General features: G+C 39.7%; 1 protein-coding gene across 8 annotated transcripts in view; it reads left to right on the top strand.

Annotated features, from left to right (window-relative positions):
• The window catches only part of NCOA7 (nuclear receptor coactivator 7), a 162010-nt gene that overhangs the window by 107760 nt on the left and 29875 nt on the right, over positions 1-24375 (top strand). For 7 of the 8 annotated variants that reach the window (XM_027056961.2, XM_015084321.3, XM_027056964.2 and 4 more), the window contains 3 exons: positions 59-243; positions 4386-5431; positions 6271-6439. In XM_027056961.2, coding sequence (XP_026912762.1) covers positions 59-243; positions 4386-5431; positions 6271-6439 — 1400 coding nt within the window. The remainder of the gene's footprint in view (positions 1-58; positions 244-4385; positions 5432-6270; positions 6440-24375) is intronic. The other variant, XM_027056963.2, reaches the window with a different exon arrangement.

Here is a 24375-nt window from a genome sequence, read left to right as displayed (position 1 = left end):
AGCTGCTGTGGTTGGATTTCTGCCCATGGTGATTCTGTCCTGTCCCTTTCTCCTGTAGGGTGTGGTCGGAGGCGTCATGATTGTTACTCCAAACAACATCATGTTTGACCCTCACAAGTCTGATCCCCTGGTCATTGAAAATGGTTGTGAGGAGTATGGCCTCATTTGCCCCATGGAAGAGGTGGTTTCCATTGCCCTCTACAACGACATTTCCCACATGAAGATCAAAGATGCCTTGCCATCGTAAGAGATATTTCTTTGTTTACCAAAAACAAACAGAATTCCGGTGTTTGGAGAATTAAATGCAATTAAAAAGTGAGGGAGTTGGCAGCAGTGGGAGATTGTATAGAGGTGAATTTGAAGGTGGAAGATTTGTGCAGTAAATTTTTTAAAGAATAGAGAAAGGAGAGGGAATGGAGATAAAGGGAAAAGCTGTACATATAAAAATGAAAGGAGAAAAGCAAAAAAGCCAACACATAAAAATGGCATTTCTTGGCTTATTTTTCTGAAAAGCAGGGCATGTTCTTAATGAATCAATGAAATAAGAAATAGTTTCTCCGAAAGAATTTTAGTCTGGTTCCCAGTAAGAGAATAGTATTTTTCTTTAGTTTAGTTGAATTTTGTTCTCATTCAAATTCTAGGGTAGGCAGGCTTCCTTACTCAGGTGTTCCCTAAATCCTGCAGAGAGAGCTCTGAGTGGAGAGTGCTGAGGCCGCTGCGGCCGTAGCCGGACCACCCTAAGTGGTATGAAGACGGAGCAATACTGATCTGTTTGTTTCTGAAACGTAGATGAATATTGTCTTAGTCTTGATTATTTTTGCCTTATAAAACTGAGTTTTGTTTTGTTTTGTTTTTGTTTTGTAAAAGAGAGAAAAGGAAGCTTCCCATGAAGAAAGAGAAAGAGGGTTAAGAAAGCTCAGGGTATCAATTCATTTAAGGGATAACATGATTCCTACTGTCACTTTGTCAATGTTTCTGTTTCGCTAGATCTCCTAGTAGTAAAATTCTTCAGAAACCTCCATGATAGGAAGGTAGAGGGAAAGCGGTGGGTCCTAATTGTGCAAAGAGAAACTAGCCCTTGGGACTTATGAAAAGAAGGGCAGGCAGCTAGAGAACTAACCCACACACATCGTCCTTAGGAATTTATACCAGCAGGTCTCCCTGGACTCTCAGAGTCCTTGGCATCAGACCCACTTGGCCCTTACTCAGCTCCAAGCCACTGAAGCCAGCGCAGAGCATGGGCACTGAGGTAGTTTCTAAATTCTGCCCAAAGTATCCAAGTGAGAAGTAGGAGGCAGTGTTGCAGGCCAGGCAGTTCTGCGTGATGGATTCATTCTGGAGCCACACCGCCTGGGTTGTCCTGGTTCAGCCACTGACAGCCCCATGACCTGCATGAGTTGCTGAGTCCCAAGCCTCAGTTTTCTTATCTGTTAAATGGAATGAAGAGTGTCCTTCAGCTTATAAGTCTGTTTTAAGAACTCAGTGTATTGATATACTAAAACTCTTAGAAAATAGCCTGATACCTTTTAAGTATAGCTGTTATATGAACCTTTAATTCATATCTGAAACTCTGTTCATTGTTCTGGGGAATCTTGTCCATGCAGTTGAGGCTTCTAGTTCATCTTAGTGCATGCCTCTTGAGTGACAAGGATGTGAAGATGAGTGGGTCATGGCCTCTGCCCTTGAGGAGCTTATAGTCTACAGGGTGCAAAAGACAGATGGAGAAATGTGGTAACGAAATGGCACCATATAGAACTGCACATGGCATTCCATGAAAACCCTTGTGAGGGAGTGTCCCGCTACCTTGGGATCTTAGATGGAGGCAGAGAGGAGGACATGAGGAGCTAGTTTTAGAAATAAGGAATGAACATTAGGTTCTCTGTGACAAGAAGAAAGAAGATAAGTAAAGAAATAGTTAAGTTTAGAAGTGAATGACCAGGCAAATGGGGGCATTTCTTGCCCAATGATGGTTTCTAATGGGATAATACTATTGTACATCTTCAGCTTAGGATGTTAAGTATTCTTTTTAATATTAGGAAAGGAAGGTATGTCTTTACAGAATGATTTCTCTCATTGTGAGATTTTTAATGATCTGGGATACGAAGTTAATGCTATAGCTGGAGGGAAAGAGAAGAATTAAGAATTGGCTCCTACTATGTTCAGTTTCTTTCAGTATTATTCACTGATTCTCACCTTGAACGCAAGTACGTGAAGACTTTTCAGTCTAGTGAACAATATGTGCACCAATGGGCAAAATAGAATGTGTGAGTGAAATTGGTGTGACATAAAATTCGTATCGACTTCAGAACTCCATCAATTGTTTAAAAGTTAGAAATATCTTAAAATGTCATTGTTACCAAAAATTGTATGATAAAGCATGTATAAATTCTGTAACTGCAATGTGCAAATAGTTTTTAAAAGTGTGTGTGTGTGTGTGTGTGTGTGTGTGTGTGTGTGTGTGAGTGTGAGTGAAATCTCCCCACCCTCTACTTCAGGCTTTGTATTTTTTGTGTAGGACATTTTGTAGCCGCAGAGAATAGGAAGGGAACAACTGAAGGGATTATTGATCAACATTAGGTGTCTCGCTGAGTCTGGAAAACATTAACAGTAGAGACAGTTGACACCACTGTATACTTTGCCCCAGCAGCTACGGTGCCAAAAAAACAAGTTAATCCCCACTTGGATTAGGTAGATGAACAAGAAGGGAGGGGTAGACAAGGTAAAGTAAGAGGCTGAGCAGAATGTAGTCACATCTATTCATGGGGGTCAAGCTAGATCAGGAAGAGATGAGAAAGGGTCTTGGGTGTTCATGGAAGAAAGTTTTGCTTATTAACCGAGTATGTGAAGAACTGGGTTTCTTTGTTGCAAGACTTCTTATAACCTCTAATATGCCAAATTAAATTTGGGGTCCTAAAATGGAAATTATGACACGTTACACTACTTATCTGACTCTAGGACTGAAGCATCTTTAATGTCTCCTGGGATGCTAGTGTTGGGCAGAACATTTTTGTGCATGCAGGTTCCTGCAGAACAAACACATTGTCAAAATCGTCCTTTAGCATATGGCATTTAGCGGCTCAATGAATGCTTATTGAATTGAAATGAATTATGAATTAAAGAAGTTTTTTTAAAGCATTTATGAAAGCCTATCAATTATGGAGGCTTTTATTTGTATTAGAAAAAGCATGGATGTTCCATGTGTGTGATTTATGAAATAACTTTGGGGAGATAGTCTTATAACTTGAGAACTTCCTGGTACTCTGTTGGTTTATGGCCATAATTATTTCAAAGCCAGAAAAATAGATAGAGTATTGATGAATCATGGGGATCTACCCCCAAAACCAAGAGCACACTGTATGCACGGTATGTTAGCCAATTTGACAGTGAATTTAAAAAAATAAAGTATTACCTAAATATGATCTAGCCTTTTTAGAAATTATTTCTGAAATCTAACAATGTTATTTTTTAGGAGGGTTTTATATATCTGTGTTTAACCCAGTGTTAATACTAAGGTAAGTGAAAATAGAGGTTACTCAAAATTATTCCAGTCATAGCTTAAAAATTATGTTTCTTGACCATTTATTTTCAACTTGGGAGAACATATTTAATCAATATTTTTGTGTCATTCAAACCTGGGTAGAAAAGCGTCTGTTGTTAAGGGACAGTATGTTTCAGATGATAAACCAGTGTCCATCACCATAAAGTAAAATGATATTGTTATGAGTAAAGAAATTAAGAATTTTAAACTTAGGATCATAAGTAAGAGCTTATTTGGTTTACTTTTCTATAAATTTTTAAAGTGTAAAATGGAGCAGGTACTATAAGCTTCTTGCATCTCCCTCAGGAAGAGAAGGATGTCTGTTATTGGAAACATCAGATCCTTTGTCATGAAACTCAGAATTAGGGTTTGGGGCTGGTAATTTCTACAACAGTTAAATGAGTAGCTACTCAGTCAATGAACCATTAAGAATTAATGTAGTTGGTTTATATGCTATCTTATAAAAAGGAAAAGCTTTGCATAGTTAAGGAATTTAAGTCATTGTACTAAAACATTTCCTTTGTCCTTTCCTTCATGAATATCAGAAATATTATTTCATCATTAAAAATCTGGTGGGCGACATCTCCATGTTCATAAATGACCTCAAAAATCATTCATGTCCTTCTAGTAGGATATGCGACTCTCACGGTCCTTTGTTTTACCCCTTCTTATAGTTTATTTGTTTCATTTTGAAGTCAATTTCTTGATTTCATTTCCTTATTCTGAAATCATTTACACATAAATTTAAGTTGTGGTATATTTATGTTTTAGTTTTTGCCTTTCCTCCATTTTGTTTTTGGTTTTGTTTTTAACATTCCATGTGCACCCACCATTTTTCCCCCGACAGTGACCTACCTCAGGATCTTTGTCCTCTGTACAGGCCTGGAGAATGGGAAGACCTGGCTTCAGAAAAAGATATCAACCCATTCAGTAAGTTCAAATCTCTCAACAAGGAAAAACGGCAGCAGAATGGAGAGAGAACCATCACTTCAGATTCCAAATCAACAAGACCTCTGGAGAAGTCAACAGAATACACACACATAAAACCCTCAGATAGCTCTGTGTCAGGAAAACTAAAGACCCTGGAATCTTCCACAGAGGCAACCAGTGGATCTACCACAATGACTAGGGTCAGCAAGGAACCTTCTGACACTTGTGCTGCATTTGAATCTATAGCCAAAGAAAATTCCCTTTTAGGGGAAGATGATGACTTTGTTGACTTGGAAGAACTTTCTTCTCAAACTGATAGTGGAATGGACAAAAGAGACACCTCAAAGGAGTGCCTTACTCTTGATCCAGAAGAGCTAAGGAAGGCTAAGTCACAAATAATCAGTTCTACTACAAAAATGCAGGTGCAGTCAGCCCTGAGCTTTTCCGGAACAGATAGTGATGCTGAGCTGAAGGGGGCCCTAGATTTAGAAACCTGTGAGAAGCAAGATATAATGCCAGAGGTGGACAAGCAGTCTGGTTCCCCAGAAAGCCAGGTGGAAAACACACTGAACATACATGAAGATCTAGATAAAGTTAAACTCATTGAATATTACCTTAATAAGAACAAAGAAGGGTCGCAGTTCTCTGAAAACTTGCAGAAGGCAGAACTAAGTGATGGCAAAAGTATTGAGCCAGTGGGAATAGATATCACCCTTAGTAGTTCTCTTCCCCAGGTAGGTGGTCCCCCAACTGAGGACAGTAAGGAGCCAGATAAAACCTGGATGAAAGAGAGAGTGTCCCTCCCACTGCAACTGGCGTCTTCCACAGAAGAAAATATGAATAAAGAGTCTCTAGACATCTCTTCAGAATCTACTCTGGACAACAGCTGCCAAGGCGCACAAATGGATAATAAGTCCGAAATTCAGTTGTGGCTGTTAAAGAGAATTCAGGTACCCATTGAAGGTAAGCCATTTTTATTTAAAGTATCTTTATATTCTGTTGTATAGTTGGCTTTCTGAAACTTGCAAATGCAAGCAAAATTAGAATAATTATTTGAGAACTTTTTCTGGATAGAGCTTATCTGTACTTATACATTAATTGAGAAAAAACTTAGCATCAGTATAATAGTATCTATTTTGGACCTTGAACTGTGACCTAGATTTCTAGTTCAAAAGTAGTTTGCTTTAAAAAAAAAAAAAATTCAAGTAACTTTCCTTTTTACCTTGAATTTCCAAATATAAAGGGTTTGAAATTTTTTTATAAATTTTTGAGTTTATTTATTTTTGTCGGGGGGAGGGGCAGAGCGAGAGGGAGAATCCCAAGCAGGTTCCACACTGTCGGTGGAGAGCCCAATGCGGGCCTCAAACTCTCAAACTGCCAGCTGAGCCGAAATCAAGAGTTGGACGCTTAGCCGACAGCCACCCAGGTGACCCAGGGGTTTGAAGTGTTTTTGAAGATCTTTCAATTCTAAACTAAATTGCCTTCTGGTGTAAGTGGGTCCTCAGTACCCTTCATGGCTATATATTCTTGTGAATTGTCATGTTGTGTTGGTTTTTATGGATATTCCCAGTAGGTAGCATCTTATATGATATAGACCAACCTGAAACATCCAACGCTTTTTCCTTTTGTGTTAAAGAAGGTCTGAAAAATGTGATTAGTTCTAATTTAGTGGGGTTTTTTTTTCCCTATGTTTTGATTTTCTATCACTAAGAGGGGATCAGGCACTCTTCTTTGTAATTTGAAGGGTTTGACTTTCACTAATACTGTCAGTATTGAGGAAGTTTTTTTCATATGTGATTCAGATATACTTCCTTCAAAAGAAGAGAAAAGCAAGACCCCACCCATGTTTCTGTGCATTAAAGTAGGAAAACCAATGAGAAAATCCTTTGCCACTCACACTGCAGCCATGGTCCAGCAGTATGGCAAACGAAGAAAGCAGCCAGAGTACTGGTTTGCTGTTCCTCGGGAGAGGTAAGTGTGGGCTCAAATGGAAAATGTTGGTCCATTAGATTCTAACTGTGTCTTGATTTTTTTTTTTAATCTTAAAGTAGTTAACCTTATTCTTGAATAAGAGATTTCTCCTGATTGCATATGTTAGAATTTCTAGAAGGATATTTTTTGAATAGTTTTCTGCTAGTGAGTGGTTTCAATTCAGCAAATTTGAGGTCATCATAAGTACTGTGTGCTGAAACACTTTTATAACTTTCTACCCAGTTGAATTTTAAATGAAGGAAGATTTAGGTATTCTTGAGTGCTGCTAATTAGAAGTGCAATTCTGTTAAGAATATAAGGATACCGTGGAGCAGATCTAAACCTAAGGACAGTAGAGAGGCATGGTTGTAGTTCTTAAAGTGCTTATTATTCTAGGGAACTAAAGCTTGCTCTGGCCTTAAGGAGAGCGTATTTGTGACACAGCAGCATGAGAAGTGTGATGTGAGGTCCCTTGGGTGGGTTCAAGGAGCTGACTGTACACCTCTAGAGAGATTGGTATTTTTAAATTGCTAAAGGAGATATTTTACCGGTTATGTGACAGTCTAGGCCAACAGAAATAGTGGCATTGAAATTTTTTGGCAGTCCATCACTAAGGACATCTTTATAATAAAAATAATTAGGAGATAGTATCTTTGGAAAAAATTGTTTTCCTTTTGTATATGTGGTAGAATAAAAATGTCTTTACAAAGGTCTTCCAGTCAGTTTTTTAAAATTGTAAAACTCGGGGCACCTAGGTGCTCAGGCGGTTGGTTTAAGCGCCCGACTTTGGCTCAGGTCATGATCTCACAGTCTGTGAGTTCAAGCCCCATGTTCGGCTCTGTGCTGACAGCTCAGAGCCTAGAGCCTGCTTTGGATTCTGTGTCTCCCTCTGTCTCTGCCCATCCCCTGCTTTCTGTCTGTCTCTCTCTCTCTCTCTCTCTCAAAAATAAACATTAAAAAAAATTTTTTTAAATAAAATAAAATAAAATTGTAAAACTCACACATTTTTCCTGTTCCTACCTAGTCATTAACATTATCACCTGGGCAGACCTCTTGGCTAACACACCTGCCTTAAGCTTCCTTAAGCATGGATTGTTAATAAAGGAAAATAAAATTCCAAGCAAGGGCACACCTTCTGGTTGATCAGTATCCAGAATAATCCTCATCAAGGGAGTTGTCCTGTTTTAATAAATTATAGTTTAACATGAAAAATAGTTAATAGGATTTTAATTAATGAATTTGCCAATATCTGTTTCTTGTCTTAGACACAAACCCATGCTAACATGGACATTCAACGTAATTTTATGTTTATGTATTATACTTTTCTACCTATGCTTGCACCCCCTAGAGTGTTTCACTGAAACTTTCAGAATGTTAGGGAGATGAAAAGAAAATTATCGTCTTTTATTATTTAAAAATGTTTCAGGGCACCTGGGTGGTTCAGTCGGTTAAGTGTCTGACTTGGGCTCAGGTCATGATCTCACGGTTTGTGGGTTCAAGCCCCACGTTGGACTCTGTGTTGACAACGTGGAGCCTGGAGCCTGCTTCAGATTCTGTCTTCCTCTCTCTCTGCCTCTCCCCAGCTTGCACTCTGTCTCTCTCTGTCTGAAAAATAAATAAATGTTATTTTTTTTTTAATGTTTCAATAGAAGCAATGTAATTTCTAAAGGCCTGTTAAAATTAAAGTTCTAAAATCAAATTTCACACTTGACTGTACCTTAGAGATTTAGGCCAACTCCTGACTGTATAGATGAGGAAAGCAAGGCACTGAAGCTTGCAGCCACATTTTTGGTGCTGTGGACCTTCAGGGTCTACCAGAAAAATTGCCAGTTATACATATCACTTTTTCTTTGAAAATGTACTGTTTCTAACATAAGGAAATTTGGATGTTTTTCCTATTTTATCTTTAATGAAACTGTACCAAGGACTCTTCTAGAATAGGTATAGCAGGCCCACACATGTAGTTCTTATATTACTGTCATTTTTTTAATCCAGAAGAAATCTGTAATGCTGAAATACTTTGACCTCTTACACAGGTGGGTTTTGTGGGCTTTTTAGAGTAGGGTCCTTCTTAAATTCCATTATGTTGTATTTTATAGTGTCTGTGACGTACTTGTCTTTGGCTAACCTGATACACTTAATGTTCTTTCTTGAACTAATTATTCATTAACCAAACATTTTCTGGGAGGCGTTATATCTCACTGTGTTAATGATGGATTTCTTTGTATAGATGTTAGGAAATTTTTGTTTTAATTGTTCTTTTATGTGTTTCCCTATCTACCTACCCTATAGGGAGCCACATTTTAGTTTAAGTCTAGGAAAGACAGAGCAGTTCTATAGTTAATACCCACCTAAAACTCCAAGTGCACATAAGAAATAAGAAAAAGCCATGTTTGTTTTAGACTTCAGGATCATCAGAGTCCTTAAGGAGCTAAGACGTGGCATGCAATGCTTCCCTCTCTCTGATGATAACTTCTGCATTCCCTTGTTACATCAAGCTGGGCATTTCTATGTGCTTTTTTATTTAATAGACTCTTTCATGTGTTGGAGTTTCAACAGCAGTTTTCTCATGGGAGGTCTCTTTGACTCCTCCAGCATCCGAAGCTCCTTGTCACAGGAGGTTAATAATTTTGATATTGACGTAGCTTCACAAACGTTTCACTCCTCTTTATTGTTCCTGATACTTCTAAAACACGTTTGTTTTTTCCCCTTTTGTTATTATTACTAGGAAATAACTCTACCAAAATAGTCCCTTCTTTGTTTACAATGTGTTCTATGGCTTCCATAATGCCATCACCAAATGAATAATCTACCAAGTAAGAAAATGGGGAGGGCGGGAGGCAGGGGAAGCAGGGATGGGAAAGCTACATATAGTCTGTATTTATCTTTGTTTGGGATGGGTTTTCTTGGAATCCTTGTTACTAAATTTTAGATACAAACTATCTAATAATAATTTTATTTTAATAATAACTTTATTTAACTTGGCAGAAATTGTCAGAAGATCTAGGACCCCTGGGGACCCAGGAAAGCTGGTACTTTCTTCTTGCACTCCTGAATGCTGCTTCTAGAGACGTGCACATTCACTGAAGGTTAAAGTGCATGTCACATTTTACCTTACCTCCCTGTCTCCACTGCAGCTTGCAGAATCACCTACTTCTCTTGAATTGGCTGCAGATGACAGTAGTGTGCTTGGGAAAGTTGCAATGTCCAGAACCTGGGGCATCCAGGCTTTTCCTACTCTTACTCTCGGTGCTAATTTAAACTTGAGGACAGTGGAGAGTTTCACCTTGTATAAATCGTCTACTACAGTATTTCTCAACCTTGGCCCTCCTGACATTTGGAGCTGCTTGATTATTTAAGGGGATGTGCTTTGCATTATAGGATGTTTAGCAGCATCCGTGGCCTCTACCCGTGAGATGCCAGTAGTACTTCCCCAGCTGTGACAACCAAAAGTGTCTCCTGACATTGCCTGAGGGAAGAAATTGCCCGAAGGACAAAATAACCTCACACTGAGAACCACTGGTCAAGTGTTAGACTATCAGACCAATCCTATGTGCCATTCTGAAAGTGATTATGAACCATAATAGCCAAATAATTTAGGGATTCGATTACTTAAAACTTGATTATACGCCATTGTATTCACAGTAATTTAGTCATCTGCATGTACTTTGTTTCCTTTACTCAACCCTAATTCTTTTTTGCAGAGATTTCATCAAAAAATTTTAACTTTGTTATTAATCTATTGTTTCATATCTATAACAACAACACTTTTTTTTTTCTAAAGAAATAATTTATCTGGAGGGAATTCCTACGTTGATAGAATACTACAAACATTAAGGTTGATGGTATTGACAAACATTTCTTTTTTTGCCCCTTTACTTTGCACAAGCCTGTGCTAAAAGGTGTCTGAAGTATAGGAAGTCTCATGCCCTGCCCTTAGAGAGGTATGGAGTTGGGCTGCCCTGCTCTGGCCAGTGAGATAATGAGTCACACAATCAGGCAGTGATGAATGAGAATCCCTAGGAATACTGTGCCTGAGCATGAGATATACTTTATCCATTTGAAACGTAGTTTCTTAGTTTGAAAAATGGGTCATTTGTGAGCATTAAGCAGTTAAGTATTGTTTGAACAAACACTTACTGAATGCATAGGACCTGGCAGGTATTGGTCTAGTTCTAGGTAAATAAGACCAGGAGTGTACCTTGAGAAGCTTGTGAAAAGCTCTTGAAACAGTTCCTAGAATTTTTAGAGACTTGATATGATTGTATTCCATAGATTTGGATACTGTTCTAGGTAAAAAATATAATGGTCTTTTTTTCTCTTAATACTAAGAGATTATTTCCTTTTTTAGAAAGAACCAATAATTCCTGTTCAGGTTGAAACTTGTTTTTTCTTCCCAGTTGCTTATGGTCTCAGTCTCTGAAGTGTATTATAATAATTGATTTCATATAATCCAACTTTTAAAATACGATGGAAATGGAATCAAATAACAGGAATTGTGCACAATTTGTGAAGTCATGCATAAATGTTAAACCCAAGCTGAATTAATTGGTTAGTGTGATTCATGTAATAAGTAAGCTAATAGGAGAAAAGGAGAGAGCCTGTGGGTATTTAAAAATTTTTTTAAACTTGAAAACAATTGTGCTAAGGTAATCTTAGCAACATTTGAACATACAGATAAGTTTGGGGAAGCAGAATCTATTTTGCAGTCTGCTTTTTTCCCACTTAATATGTACATTTTCTACATGAGATACTATATTATATTAAAAATATAGTTAGCACCCCTCTATTACCTTCCCAGGATGATTTAATCATGCTCCTGCTTTGGATATTAGGTTGTTCCAAATTTTTTGCCATTATAAGCAGTGCTACATTAAACATCTTCATAAAGTCTTTCAGGTACTCTTACCAAGTCAAAGTCTATGTCTAGGGCACATGAGAGTGTATGACCACTTATACACCAACAGCATGAGAGTACCCTTTTCCCCACATGATGGGAAATCTGAGTCATAGGATTCTTTATTTCTGTCAGTTTGGTAAGGAGGAAAATGCAGCTTTAAAACTGTTTTAAAGTTGAGTGGGTGCTTGTTATTTGACATTCGTTTGATATAAAGTAAGGTCAGTAGTGGCTTGAGGCTGTTTATTTTAGGTGACTCCTTTAATAGTAAAAATTTACTTATACCTTGATATGCAAATACATATTTAATAATTATTCTAAAATACCATATTCTCTAATCAGCCTCTAATTAAGGTCATCAAGCACTTCGATTTATATGATAGTTGTATTTTGTGCCTGTCCACATTTAGAATAAACTCCTCATGTATAAGTTAAGTCGATTCTGTTTTAGAAAGCGTGATACTTTCTTCTATAAAGAGTAACTGATGTTCCCAAGCACTTCATAAAAGCTCAGTTTTGTAATCCTTTCAGAATTAAAGTGCATAATGCACCCATGAGCACACTTTCATTTTCCCCAGTTGTGAGAGGGCTGTGAGGGCAGGCAGTGTACTCAGTCCGTGCCCTCCTTGACTCTTTCCCAGCACGGGACTCTGGATGGTCCTGTGCATGGGTGATTTCACTTAAAACTCATGAGAGTTTTGTGAGGCATGTAGTGTTATTCCTCATTTTACAAATGAGGAAAGTGGGACATAACAGGTTTTCAACATCTTGCTCAAACTGGCAAATATCAAATCTGTGATTCATACTCAAATCCATTTGATTTCAGTCCCATTCTTATAACCGGACACTGCAGCAGGCAGCTGAGACTGCATTAATTATGTCCTTTATTTTGGTTGACAATTCACTGAAACACAAATGGGAAATACCACAAACATTCAAAGTCCTGTCTTGACTAGTGAGGTGATGAAAATTTGCAGCATCCCCAAATTTGTTCATATCCTCGGACCTTGCCGAAGTGCCCTCCATCTGAGGAGATGTGTCTTAGTAATTACGAGGAGAGGAAGTGACTGATATTTTATGGATGATACTCCACAGGTGCTCATTAATTGAATTGAGGTGATCTCGTCAGAACATTGAATAGAAGTGAAGAGCTTGACTAAAATGTCCCTTCTCTAATGTTAAAGAGTATAACTTGCAGTGGGTTAAGGTGCAGGCTGCTTCTAGTATTGGCTCATTATTAGAATGAACTTTCATGTGCTACAGTGGCTATCTGGCCCCAAACAAACAAAACCCTACAATATTCCTTCCTTTGAAGCTAGTATCACAAGATCCAGTTACCTTATTTTACATGAATCTTATTGTGAACACAGTGCCTTATACTTAAACTACAGTTTCCCGTTCTCTATTACAGTTCCCTTGAGAATCTATTTTGTTACCTTATAGTCAAAATGATCTCCTCAGAAGGTATTTTGATCTTGTCACATGGCCACAAAAAATATCCTAAGCCTTCAGAATTAAAGTCCAAACCCCCATGTCATTTTATTTGTTTGTTTGTTTTACTTTAAGTTTATTTATTTATTTTTGGAGAGATAGAGACAGTGTGAATGGGGGACAGGCAGAGAGAGAGGGAGACAGAGAATCCCAAGCAGGCTCTCCATGAGAGGCTCTGCCCCAAGATGGGGCTTGGACCCATGAAACCATGAGATCATGATTTGAGCCTAAACCAAGACTCAGATGCTTAGCTAACTGAGCCACCCACATGCCCTAAAACCCCTTGTTTGCTTTTTAAAGCTTTTTATAGACTGGCCTACCTTCCCGACTTTTTCTTCATTTGCCTGAATCTGTGGCTTACTGAGATTGGTCACTGTATGGGTTTTGCCTGCTAGGCCTAGGACCTTTCTAGCTTGGCACCTTTTAAAAATACTGTATTCCTGGGGCGGCTGGCTGGGTGGTTCAGTCAGTTGAGAGTCCCACACTTGATTTCGGTTCACTTGATTCCAAGGTTCTGGGCCCAAGCCCTGCATCAGCAAGCCTGCTTAGGATTCTCTCTTTCTCTCCCTCTGCCCCTCCCCCATTCACTTGTGTTCTCTCTCTCTCTCTCTCTCTCTCTCTCTCTCTCTCTCTCTCAAATTAAAAAAAAAAAAAATGTTGTATTCCTAAACTTGGGTAGTTCTTCTCTCTTCTCTACCTTTGCAGATCCTTTGTTTCTCAAAACAGTACCCCCCACAATGATTTCTCCTTAAACTGGCAGTAACCATCTTTTTCTCTGTCTACACTTGACCGGTGAATAACCCACAGGCACAGAGGCACTGGGGGAAGGAATGGAAGTTTAACACCTTTTCCTCTTATGGGAGCAATCTCCTATAAGTTTCTAACTTCAGAAATATTGAGGACTAAAGCCAGTGAAGGAATGTGTTCTGTGTCATAGAGATGAAACTATATAGAGTTAACAAGGAATTCATGGCTTAAATCAATGGGTACCAAACTTAGCTTTGTAATAAAGCCATCTGGAAGCCTTTAAACAAACAGACCTAGGTCCTTCCCTGAACATCCTGCAGCTTTGGATTTAGAATGGAATGCTAGAATCGCTAGGCATCCTCTGTACGTATTGTGACAAACAAAGGAAGATAATTGTGTTCTTATTTTGCTTCAATGTTCTACAGCTTTTGATACCATTGACCATCATCCATTTCTTTGACACCCTCTTTCGTTCTATCATTTCTTCCCAGTCTTTCTCCTTTGTTTCTTCATTAAATGTTACCCCTTAAAAGACCTTCTGTTGGAAACCAACTTGACAATAAATCTCATATATTAAAAAAAAAAAAAAAAAAGACCTTCTGTGTTTCTCATTATATATACAATTGCCTGCACCTAATTAATTCTGTCTTATATACCAATCATGTCCAGCTATCTTCAGTCTAGAACTTTCTACTGGGCCCCCAAAACATATATACCTAATAGTTTTCAATATTCGGATCATCCATGGATCAGAAAAATTCAAGGAAGATCGTGCCCTAAACTGGGTTTCTTATTTCCACCATTGTCCCTGTCACTTTCCCTACAACTCCTGCTTCCTATTTTCTCCATCACGGTAACTGATACCACCACCCACCCAGTCCCCAAAGCTAGAATGTGGACATAATCTTGCTTCTCAGTCATCTTCCCACACTGGTCTGCACTACCTCCAGCTTATTCTATCCATTTGATATCACTAGGATCTCTTCCTCCCTTGCTGACTCTTCTGTGGACAACTGATGATGTTTCGATTGTAGGAAATGTGAACCAGACTTATTGGCTGGCTTGCTTGGGATATCCAGCTTCCCCTCCCCACCCCCAGCCCCATTACTCTCCCACCTTAAATGCATGTTTTAGTTCAAATGTCTCCTCTAAGAAATGTTCCCTGTCTAGTTAAGGTGTAGTGTACCCCCACCTCTGTCACAGCATTTAACTACATAGCATTCTACAGATGTGGAGTACTTGGGGCTTTTGGCACTGTGTCTTTAATATTGTGTCCTAAAAACAGCATAGGATCTAGTATGTAACATACTTCTAAGTGTTAATTGGATGGATGCATGAATAAATTAGCCTATAGTCTCATAGATAAAGATATTTAAATACCTTATTCCTTAAAACTAAAATAATGCATAGACTTTATATAATATTTAGAAAACTACAAAAAAGCAAAAAGGAAGAAAAAGCTTGTAATTTGTTACACCAAGCCAACTACAGTTTATTTTTATTTTTGTAGACTTTTGACCTTTTTTCTGTATATGAATTAATATAATGATAGTATGTGTGTATCTATATATGATAATTGGATGTGTATGTGTGTGTAAATGGTATTATGTAAACTGCTTTTACTTACATGTATCTTTCTTTGCCACTAAATATGGAGTGTGCATTTAGTAAGCATGCATTACTTTTCCAATAAGAGGTAAAATCATAAAAATGAGAATTGATTCTCCTCTTAAACTAGATTTACAACAGAAAGATTTCCAAATCCTAAGGACCCTCATGAAGACTAAGCAAAATCCTCTCAAGAGCATTTTCCTTGGAGAAAAAAGGATGAATTAAAGGAATCAAACACTAACCCAGTTTTCTAGTATGAAATCTTTAACCATAGTTAGTGCTGAATTTTCTGACCAAAAGTCCTCTTGCTTTTAACAGGTTCAAGGTTAAATTGAAATATTTGATGACTGTCGGTGCCAGTAAGATTATGATGTTAAATAATCTCACTAGAGCAGCTTAGGCCCTACTTAGCCCAAACAGGTATATTTCAGAATACAAGCCCTGTAATTTTCAGGTATAACATGCAATTGTGTCATTCTATATTCTTGTTGTGATGTTTAAAGATAAAAGTGTTATTACTAAAAAAAAATTCTCTAAAGCTATCCCTAAAGAAATTATCTTTCTCTCTTTGTATTTAACACAAGTTTAAGTTCTGGAAAACTGCTAAACAAATGTAAGTTATAGAATCATTAGTCACTTATGTCAATGTTCTTTTCTTTTAATGCCTTCAAATGTTTTGAAGTGATGTTGCTTCCTCCCATTCTTTTCCTGGTCACTTTACCTTTTGCTTTTATTAACTTATAGTTCTAAAATTCATCATCACCTTCTAGAAGCACTATTAGTCAGCCACCCTTCAGTAATTTCAGTAACCAGCTTTGGCAAAAGCGTCAAGTTAATCAGTGACTGCATAGCCAGACCTAAGTTCATGCAAACATAACCCCCTTTGTAGGAGCTCTTCGCTGGGGTGGCTGTGTTTTCTGACGCAGGAGTGAACACCAGCACTTTGGAGTGTAGATCGTGGACTGTTTCCGCTGCAGAATAGTTCATGCCAATGGGTGCTGCACACACTGTTTGGGAGTAAGTATGTAGGAAGTAATTATTGCAAGCTGAAAGGCCTGCAGGAGCCAGGGGGAGGAATGGTGGGAGGGAAGCTTGGGGGGCTAGTGTTAGTCACCAGCTCTAGGGACCAGCTGTTGCGTACCTGTGTGCCTTTGTACCTCCAGCGGAATGCTGCTGTGTGGGAATGTGAGCCTTGGGTTGCTTGGCCTTCCCATCTTTTTCAAAAGAAGTTGAATATGTGTGTCAAATTTCCCCAATTTTTGAGTATTAGCCATTGTTTTAAATTAAAAAGTACAGATGCTGAGTCCAAGGTATGGGCCACCATCCTGAGGCCTCCAGTGTTGATATTAATATAAACTTTTAATTTTTTCTTTTTTATTTTTTGAGAGAGAGAGAGGATGGAAGTGTGGGGCAGGGAGCAAGGGAGGGAGGAAAGAATCCCACAAAGTACAGAGAGAGAGAGAAGCGGGGCTCACCCGAAGTGGAGTTCGTGCTCACCTGATGTGGGACTCAAACTCATGAATTATGAGATCATGACCTGAGCTGAAGTCAGATGCTTAACAACTAAGCCACCAGGCACCCAATTTCTTCTTATTTTTAAGTGATCCTTTTTATAACTGTAATTGTTCCGATCAATGATTCTCAGAAGAACTTTCGTATTATTTTTGGTGAACTAGGACAATATAGCATATTTAGTTGGTATTTTGTAAATAAATTTTCTTGTTATGAATACACTAAGACCTTTAAGAATGAGCATTACACCAGGGCAGTACTAACCATTGGTTTCATTTGGAATTGTAGAATATTGAATCTGAAAGGGACCTTACAGGGCAAGGAGAATGACCTTTTTCATATAAGGACCTTGGGTCAGGCCATTGAGGTAGGTTTTCAGGGGTGGTAGTTTCTTAGTACACAACCTCTGTGATCCGCAGTGCTTTGCGTTCTTGGGCTTCCCTGGCTGTATTCAGAATGGGGCCTGGGGAAGTTTTAGATTGAAGTGCACTGGACTATCTTTAATTTATAATCAACAATACAAGTGAATGAGAGGACTGCATACATGTATATTTCCTTACTCTCTGGGTCACATTCTTATTCTCTTCTTCCCTTTCCTTGTCTTACTATTTCCCATTCTCTGTGCCATAACATATGTTTCTAATGCATAGCTAGTAAATTGTTTGATGGTTCCTGCTTATAATTTTTAAATCAGGTGGTTGAGGGATTATATCTTGCTGTGTATTTCTTTTCCTACTGGTGAGTGGCCCTTGATAAGACAAGAATGCCTTAACTGCTTCTAGGTCATTTTGGTCAAGTTTGTTGGTCTATGTGGTAGCAAGATTTTAGATAATCACATGGAAGGGACTTTGTAAAAGGTCTGTCTGAAAGTAGATAGAACTTCCTTGTACATTTAATGTTTCAGACACCTATTATGAGAAGCTAGGTTTTCTTATCTTCATTTTAGAAGCTCAGAGAGATTAGGGAACTTTCCCAAAGCCTCCAGCTAGTAACAAATGGAACCAGTTCGGGAGTTCAGGTCTTTCTTTACCTTAGACGTGTGCTTTTTTACTTTACCTCATAACTATGTTCAAATAAATAAATAAATAAGGGAAAAAAAGGTAACAGTAACTGAAATCCCACCATAGCTAATTTTAAGAAATACATCGTAATTGTACCTAAAGCCCATATACCTAAAGTATGAATGGTAATATTTTGTTCTAAGCATCAATTCAGATTTTTTTTTTTTTAATACAATTTATTGTCAAGTTGGCTAACATACAGTGTATATAGTGTGCTCTTGGCTTTGGGGGTAGATTCCCATGATTCATCGCTTACATACAACACCCAATGTTCATCTCAACAAGTGCCTTCCTCAGTGCCCATCACCCATTTCCCCCTCTCCTCCACACCCCCATCAACCCTCAGTTTGTTCTCTGTATTTAAGAGTCTCTTATGTGTTTGCCTGCCTCTATGTTTGAAACTACTTTTTTCCCTTCCCTTCTCCCATGGTCTTCTGTTAAGTTTCTCAAGTTCCACATACATCAACTCAGATTTTTCATCATGTTTTATATCCCTCAACCCTCTAGTTTTGTCAGTTACGGAGTTTTAAGGAAACAACAGTGAGACTAACCGTAAAGGAAATGGTGAAGCATATTGCTTGAGACCATGAACTGACCTAAGGTTGATCCCAGATCTACCCATAACAAACTGTGTGGTGTTGGTCAAGTTAATCTGTTTAAGCATCTCTTTCTTCTTATGTTAAACAGAAATGATAATTATCCTGGCTACCTTATGGGGTTATTATGAGGGAAAAAATGAACTTGTCAATGCACTTAAAGTTATTTATGCCACTACCCTTACTATTACTTCTCTTAATGCTTTGCTGCCTCTGAGGTAAGGCTGCTGCCTTCCAAGAACTTATATCATTTACCTTCTTTGAATTTCTTTTTCACAGATGACATGTAACTTGAATATGATGGCTTCTTTGGAGTGAATCCGTAAAGGAGCGTTGTGGTGATGATAAGGATCTTTGAAGTTTATGAAGAAATGTAACTAAGCTCCAATTTGTAACTAGACAGAAAACCTACACAAAGCCTGAGTACCAGGTTTTGGTGTATTAGCTGCTGCTGGATGAGTTGGCGCTGGTTTTGTGCCTGGAGGACAATGTGGGCAAGCTTCTCCTGTGTCTGCTGCCATGTCTGGGCTCTGGTCTTGATCTCTTGGCTGGATCACTAATGTAGTCTTCTCAACAGATCCTTTGTTTCTAGTCCCATCTTTTCCTGACCTTCTCTACTTGGCTCCACAGTGGTCTTTGTAAACTATAGATCTGGCCAGGCCACTTCCTACTAAAGCCCTGGCTGTTGCCTCCACAGTGTCCACAGTGATTCTTTCTCAAGCTTCAGTCACTCACACATTCCTTCACCAAGATTCCCATGTCTGCATACCATCTGTCCTACTGTTTACTTAATAGTTGTCTTCAGAAAACTTTTGTCAGTTATGTTTTTACTTAGCCTTTTCCTGAGCAGTAATATCTGTGAAATCAGAAATTTAATGTGCCAGCTGTATTTACTACTAGTATTCTTTAAGTAAAACTGTAGCTATTAAAATATGTTCCTCTGTGTACCATCTGAAGTCACTGGAGCTGCTCCTAATACACTTTGGAGAACAGTAGCCTCAGGGTAAAATCCAAGCAGTTTATCTTGTGCTCAGCACTTTCTGTGACCCACCCAGTTACCCAGCCCCTCTGGCTTTTTCATTCTCCTTTCCGGCCATTCCATTGAGCAAAGACTCCCTCTTGCTCTTTCATTCCACCCCTCAGGAATTCCTGCTCTGCACCTCCCTGCTCAGATGCCAACTGTCTTCTGTCCCTGTGATGTTGGAACTGTTTGGATTTTTTGTTTGCTCCTTTAACCTGAGTCCTCTAGGGCAGAGCCTGGGTCTCCTGCATCTCCATGGCCCTGTCCTCATTACAAAATCCTCAATTAGAAGTCATCCACGACCTGACTACATTGCCCTTCTTTCTATTGTGTCCACTTTGCCCTCCTTCTAGCATCACCCTGCTCTTAAATGCCATGTCCTTTTGCACATGTTCCCTGCAGTAGAATGCCATTTCCCCTCCCTCAGCAGTCAGAATAATGATGGCCCCTGGCCTCTGATCCCAGCCTGAGAGGATTCTTCTCTAGGCTTACCCTTGTCATCAGTCTTTTTTAAAAAATAAGAATAATAAAGGAAAGAGGCAGCAGCATAAGAATGGATGTTAGAGCAAAGGTACAAGAGCCTCTTGCTGGAGGAAAGAGCACATTTTGGAGATTGGCACAAAACAAAGTTCTCAGGCACCCCCAAGGAGTTTGAATTTGTCCTTAAACCTACAGGGAGACTTTGGAAGGATTTTATGCAGCTGGGTGAAAGTGATCAGATTTGCATTTTGTAAGATCACTTCTGCCTTCCTGTCGTTTCTTCCTGGCTTCCTTCCAGGACTACTTCTCTTGCTTCCCCCTTAAATATTTGGCTCTGTAGGATCTAGCACTTGACCTCATCCCCTGCTCACGTATGTTACCACGCCCACTGCTACCTGATACTGGCCAGTGTGGACGTAATTACTGGTAATTGTATTGCCTTGACCAGAGGTATCCTTAGGCAGCCAAGGCCAGGGAAGTTCAGTGACTCATCAGAAACCACAGGTAAGTTCCTGAGTGGGTTTCAAAAAAAACCGTCAACAGGCTTTGAGAAGTCAAGACAAACGATGACTGTTGAAATTGACAGTAGATCACTTTTGAAAAAATCAGCTTCACTGAAGTAGGGAGGGAGTCAACAAGGTTAAAAACTCTGCCTCCATCCAGAGAGTATCTGAGGCAGGTTTAACAAAGGGCATATGCTAAAATGTTAATAAAATCAGAATAGAAGAATTCCAGAATGAAAAGAAGTTGGAAGATATGCTAACCCAAATGCTAACAATATGCTCTGAAGGGAAGATTGCATACAGGAAGGGAGTTTTAGGGAGAAGCAAAATCCAGAGGCTTTTATATTGATGGATGGGGAAATGCAAGTAGGTTTGTGGATTAAGATGAAGGAAATGAAGGCATGGAGAGGTAGGGTGGAAGTAATGGAGGAAGTTCACCAAGCATCAGGACTGTCGAAAGTACAGACGAGAGGGTTAAAATGGGTAAAAGAGAAGTTCCTTCTTCTGAAGAGAAAGATGCTAAGAGGGAAGGTGGAGGGGAGTGCATTATTGGGATGGTATAATGGAGAGTCCTCTGTTCAGAGAGGAAGGCAGGTAGGAGAGCAAGGTAGAGGGCTTGCAAAAGCAGAGGTCTGGCATAGCTACTGCTTAGAGAGTAAAGGAAATGAGTTAGGGGTCAGTAGGGAGCCCCATGAGGGAGGGAGGGTTTTCTTAGCCAAGGTTAGGTGCCTTTGATTTGTAGTGAATCCATTAAGCACAAATAAGAAAACCCAGCAACATCCGTCGTCCCAAGAGAGGAGTCAGCAAGGTGATTGTTTCTGTGAGAAGGTGTTTGGAAGGGCAGGTGCAGTAGGAGGATCAAAGCTGAACTTCTAGGGCATGCCAGTGAGGATGAAATGGAAAGATTGGCCTGAAGTATGTGAATCCAGGAGGGGCTGATGGGGAGAGAGGAAGAGTGGGGGTCAAGGTGAAAGCAGAGCTGGAACGGAAAGGAGGAGGAGTGGGTGAAGGGGAGGTCTGCAAAGGGACAAGGAGGGAATTTCCAGAACTTTGAGGCCTGTCTTCAGAGGTCAGGGTTGACTTCTGAGAACTAATGACCAGGAAAACCCAGTTAGCCAAAAAGAACCATTCCAAGAATTAGGTTAAATAAACTTACAGTCACTCTAATATAGAAGGAAAAAAGATGAGGTCGTATCCTCTTCCTTGCCCCCCCTCCCCCAATTAAGTTGTAAAAAATAAACAAAGGGTAGAGAATTGAGCAGAAGTAGGACTAGAAAGAGGGACATTGATTCCTTCCATTTGGTCTCCAGAGGCCGAAGAATTAAGTAATCAGATTGGTTCCAAATGAACTTTAATGTTCTCTTGTGGCACAGGCCATTTTAGTTCTTCATTCCTTTTGCTTTTCCTTCAGAAGCATAGTATGAGGGCCATGTCCATGTGAGAAAATGAGTTTTTATGTGAGAGGCTGTTGTTGAGGGAAATTAGGGTGTCCTGGTGCCCTGAACATATCTGAGAGAAGGGACATGAACATTTTCCATTAGGATGCCCCATTTGCGGAACGTACTTTTGAGGTTTCTCATCTCATCTTACCTGAGGCTTCCCAAGGTTGGAGTGACTTTGTTGGTGGCAGAGATAGAGCCTACCCCCTGAAACCAGAAGGAGGCTATTCAGGGCTTCTCTCTTGTCCATTTCAGCCAGTGGAGAAGCATTCCTAGAAGCACGGCTGAGGTGAGGCGGCTGTTCTGTGATGTTGCCCAAGCATGGAACAGAGTCTTGGCAGTGCTGTGAGCCTATTGACAGAAGGTATAGGAGGAAGAAGAGCTAGAGGGCAGCATGTGCCCTAAGGGCCACCTAAGGCACCTCACTAATATTACTTAAGCTTCATTAATGAAACCCAAAGCCAAGGAAGTAGTTGACCTATACTATGAGACATCTGTGGACAGGTACAGAAATGTACTGTCTTCCTTGCAGTAGAGAATTCATAAAAGAAGAGGCAGTTAGCTTAGACTAGCTGGAACATTTCCAGAGAGGGTGTGTTTGAGCACATTATTGAATGTGCTAAGCCTCAATTTCCTGATCTTTAGGTTGGGCATGGTAATACTTGGCCTCTTAGAGCTGCTGGACAATGTAACGTCCTTGAGAGAGGGAATCACATCTTTTTAGGTCACTGATTATGTCATCACTATTGCTTAAAACATAAGCTCACTTCTCTGTTTAATATTAAAAATTTTTATTACTCTGGCCCTCTTTTCTGTGATACTTTAAGAATACCCCTTCCCTCCTTTCTAGATCCTGTTTTCTATGGTAAGTCCAAAATGCTTCACCCAGTGTAAAGGGCTGCTCTGGCTGCTCTTTGACACACTACAGGCTGTTCCAGAATAGGACACTCACTCTGGCAACAAACAAATCCAGAGGCTTGATTCACCACTCACTGGAAACCCAGCAGTCCCAAGGGAAGAGGTTTGGGAGAAGAGGCCCTTTAATCAGGTCATCCCAGATTCCTGCCCCAGACTGAGATATTTATTGTAGAGAGAATGGCACTGGCAGGCAAGAATGCTTTATGCCAACATTGACCTTGTCCCCACCCCTACACCTTGTTATAGCTTCTGAGAAACTTACACATATGACATAAGTAGCCATTTCCTTCCCTGGTATGCCCAGTGTGGCAGGTAATTTGGTCTAAGTTTTACCATCAGCACACTCTGCCCAAATTGACCTATTCCCGAAATAATCATGGCATTCATAAGGATCCCAGGTTATCAGTCTAAACCATTCCCTCCACTACCTTGAAGAGTTTCTTTTCAAGAGGCGTGGGTGGGGAAAAGGATATTGCCTTTTTCTATGGGTTTACCTCTATTTGGAACACCTTAATTAATCAGAGATGCTTTAATCTGAACTTCAAAAGGGAGGGTATTAGGCACAGGATTCCTCCTTCCCAGGAAATCTTTTGGACTTTATACAAATCTTCCCTCTCTCTCACCTTCTAACCCATCCCCCTCCAAGTGGATTGTAAGAAAAAGTTGTCTTCATCAAGTACGGAATGTCCAATTATACCTTCCTCCAGAATAATAAATCCTACTCACCCTCACATCTACATAATTAAAACGACCGCTCAAAGGGTCTCCTCAAGCAACTTAATGTCTTCGTCACCAAAAAGGGAATTGACTGGCAATTTCTAGGATAGGATCTCTCATTAAAATCTTTATTGGCCCACAGTTTGCACAATTTATATTTTCTTATTATGTCTAAGAAGGAATGAAATATGGCTGGGGGGTGGGGGGGGGTGCGCCTGGATGCTCAGTTGGTTAAGCGTCTGACTTCGGCTTGGGTCACAATCTTGCAGTTCGTGTGTTTGAGCCCTGTGTCTGGCTCTGTGCTGACAGCTCAGAGCCTGGAGCCTGCTTCAGGTTCTGTGGCTCCCTCTCTCTCTGCCCTTCCCCCATTCGTGCTCACTCTCTCTCTGTCTCTGTCTCTCTCTCAAATGTAATTTTTTAAAAAGAAAGAATGAAATCTTAATTCCAAATCTGCACCTCCCTCCTCATTCCCTTGCAGTCTTGCACAGGGATATGTGTCAGCATGAGCTTTTATCGTGCTTCTTCCGTGTCCATACTTACACAGTGACTTTCCCTATGAGGGTCAAATATTGGAGAACAAATGAGCAGTCCTTCATGGAAAGTAGGTCCAAAAAGTGACAAAAATGTGTCTGGTGTCAGAACCAGGAAGTTAACTGGGAAGCAATTTAGAAATCAGTGTGGAATAAGGGGAGGGCTTTCTAGTATGATTGAAAGAACCCTAATTGTCACCTCAGAAGATCTAGCCCTGGCTGTGATGCTGATGGTGGACTTCAGAGCCCCCATTCTCTCATATTTAAGGAGAGTTAGCTGAATTAAATAAAACCAATATCCCCATCAGTTCTAATATTCCTGAAGGTAATCTCTATGAGGGCAATACTGGGAGTTGAAGGAAGCAGTGCCCTCTGGCCAGAGACCACCAGAAACCTACTGAAATTGAATGAGT

This window comes from Acinonyx jubatus, chromosome B2, assembly GCF_027475565.1.
Source record: "Acinonyx jubatus isolate Ajub_Pintada_27869175 chromosome B2, VMU_Ajub_asm_v1.0, whole genome shotgun sequence".
Classification (NCBI taxonomy): Eukaryota; Metazoa; Chordata; class Mammalia; order Carnivora; family Felidae; genus Acinonyx; species Acinonyx jubatus.
Note: the sequence above shows the minus strand (reverse complement) of the source record. Positions and strands in the feature narration are given on the sequence as shown.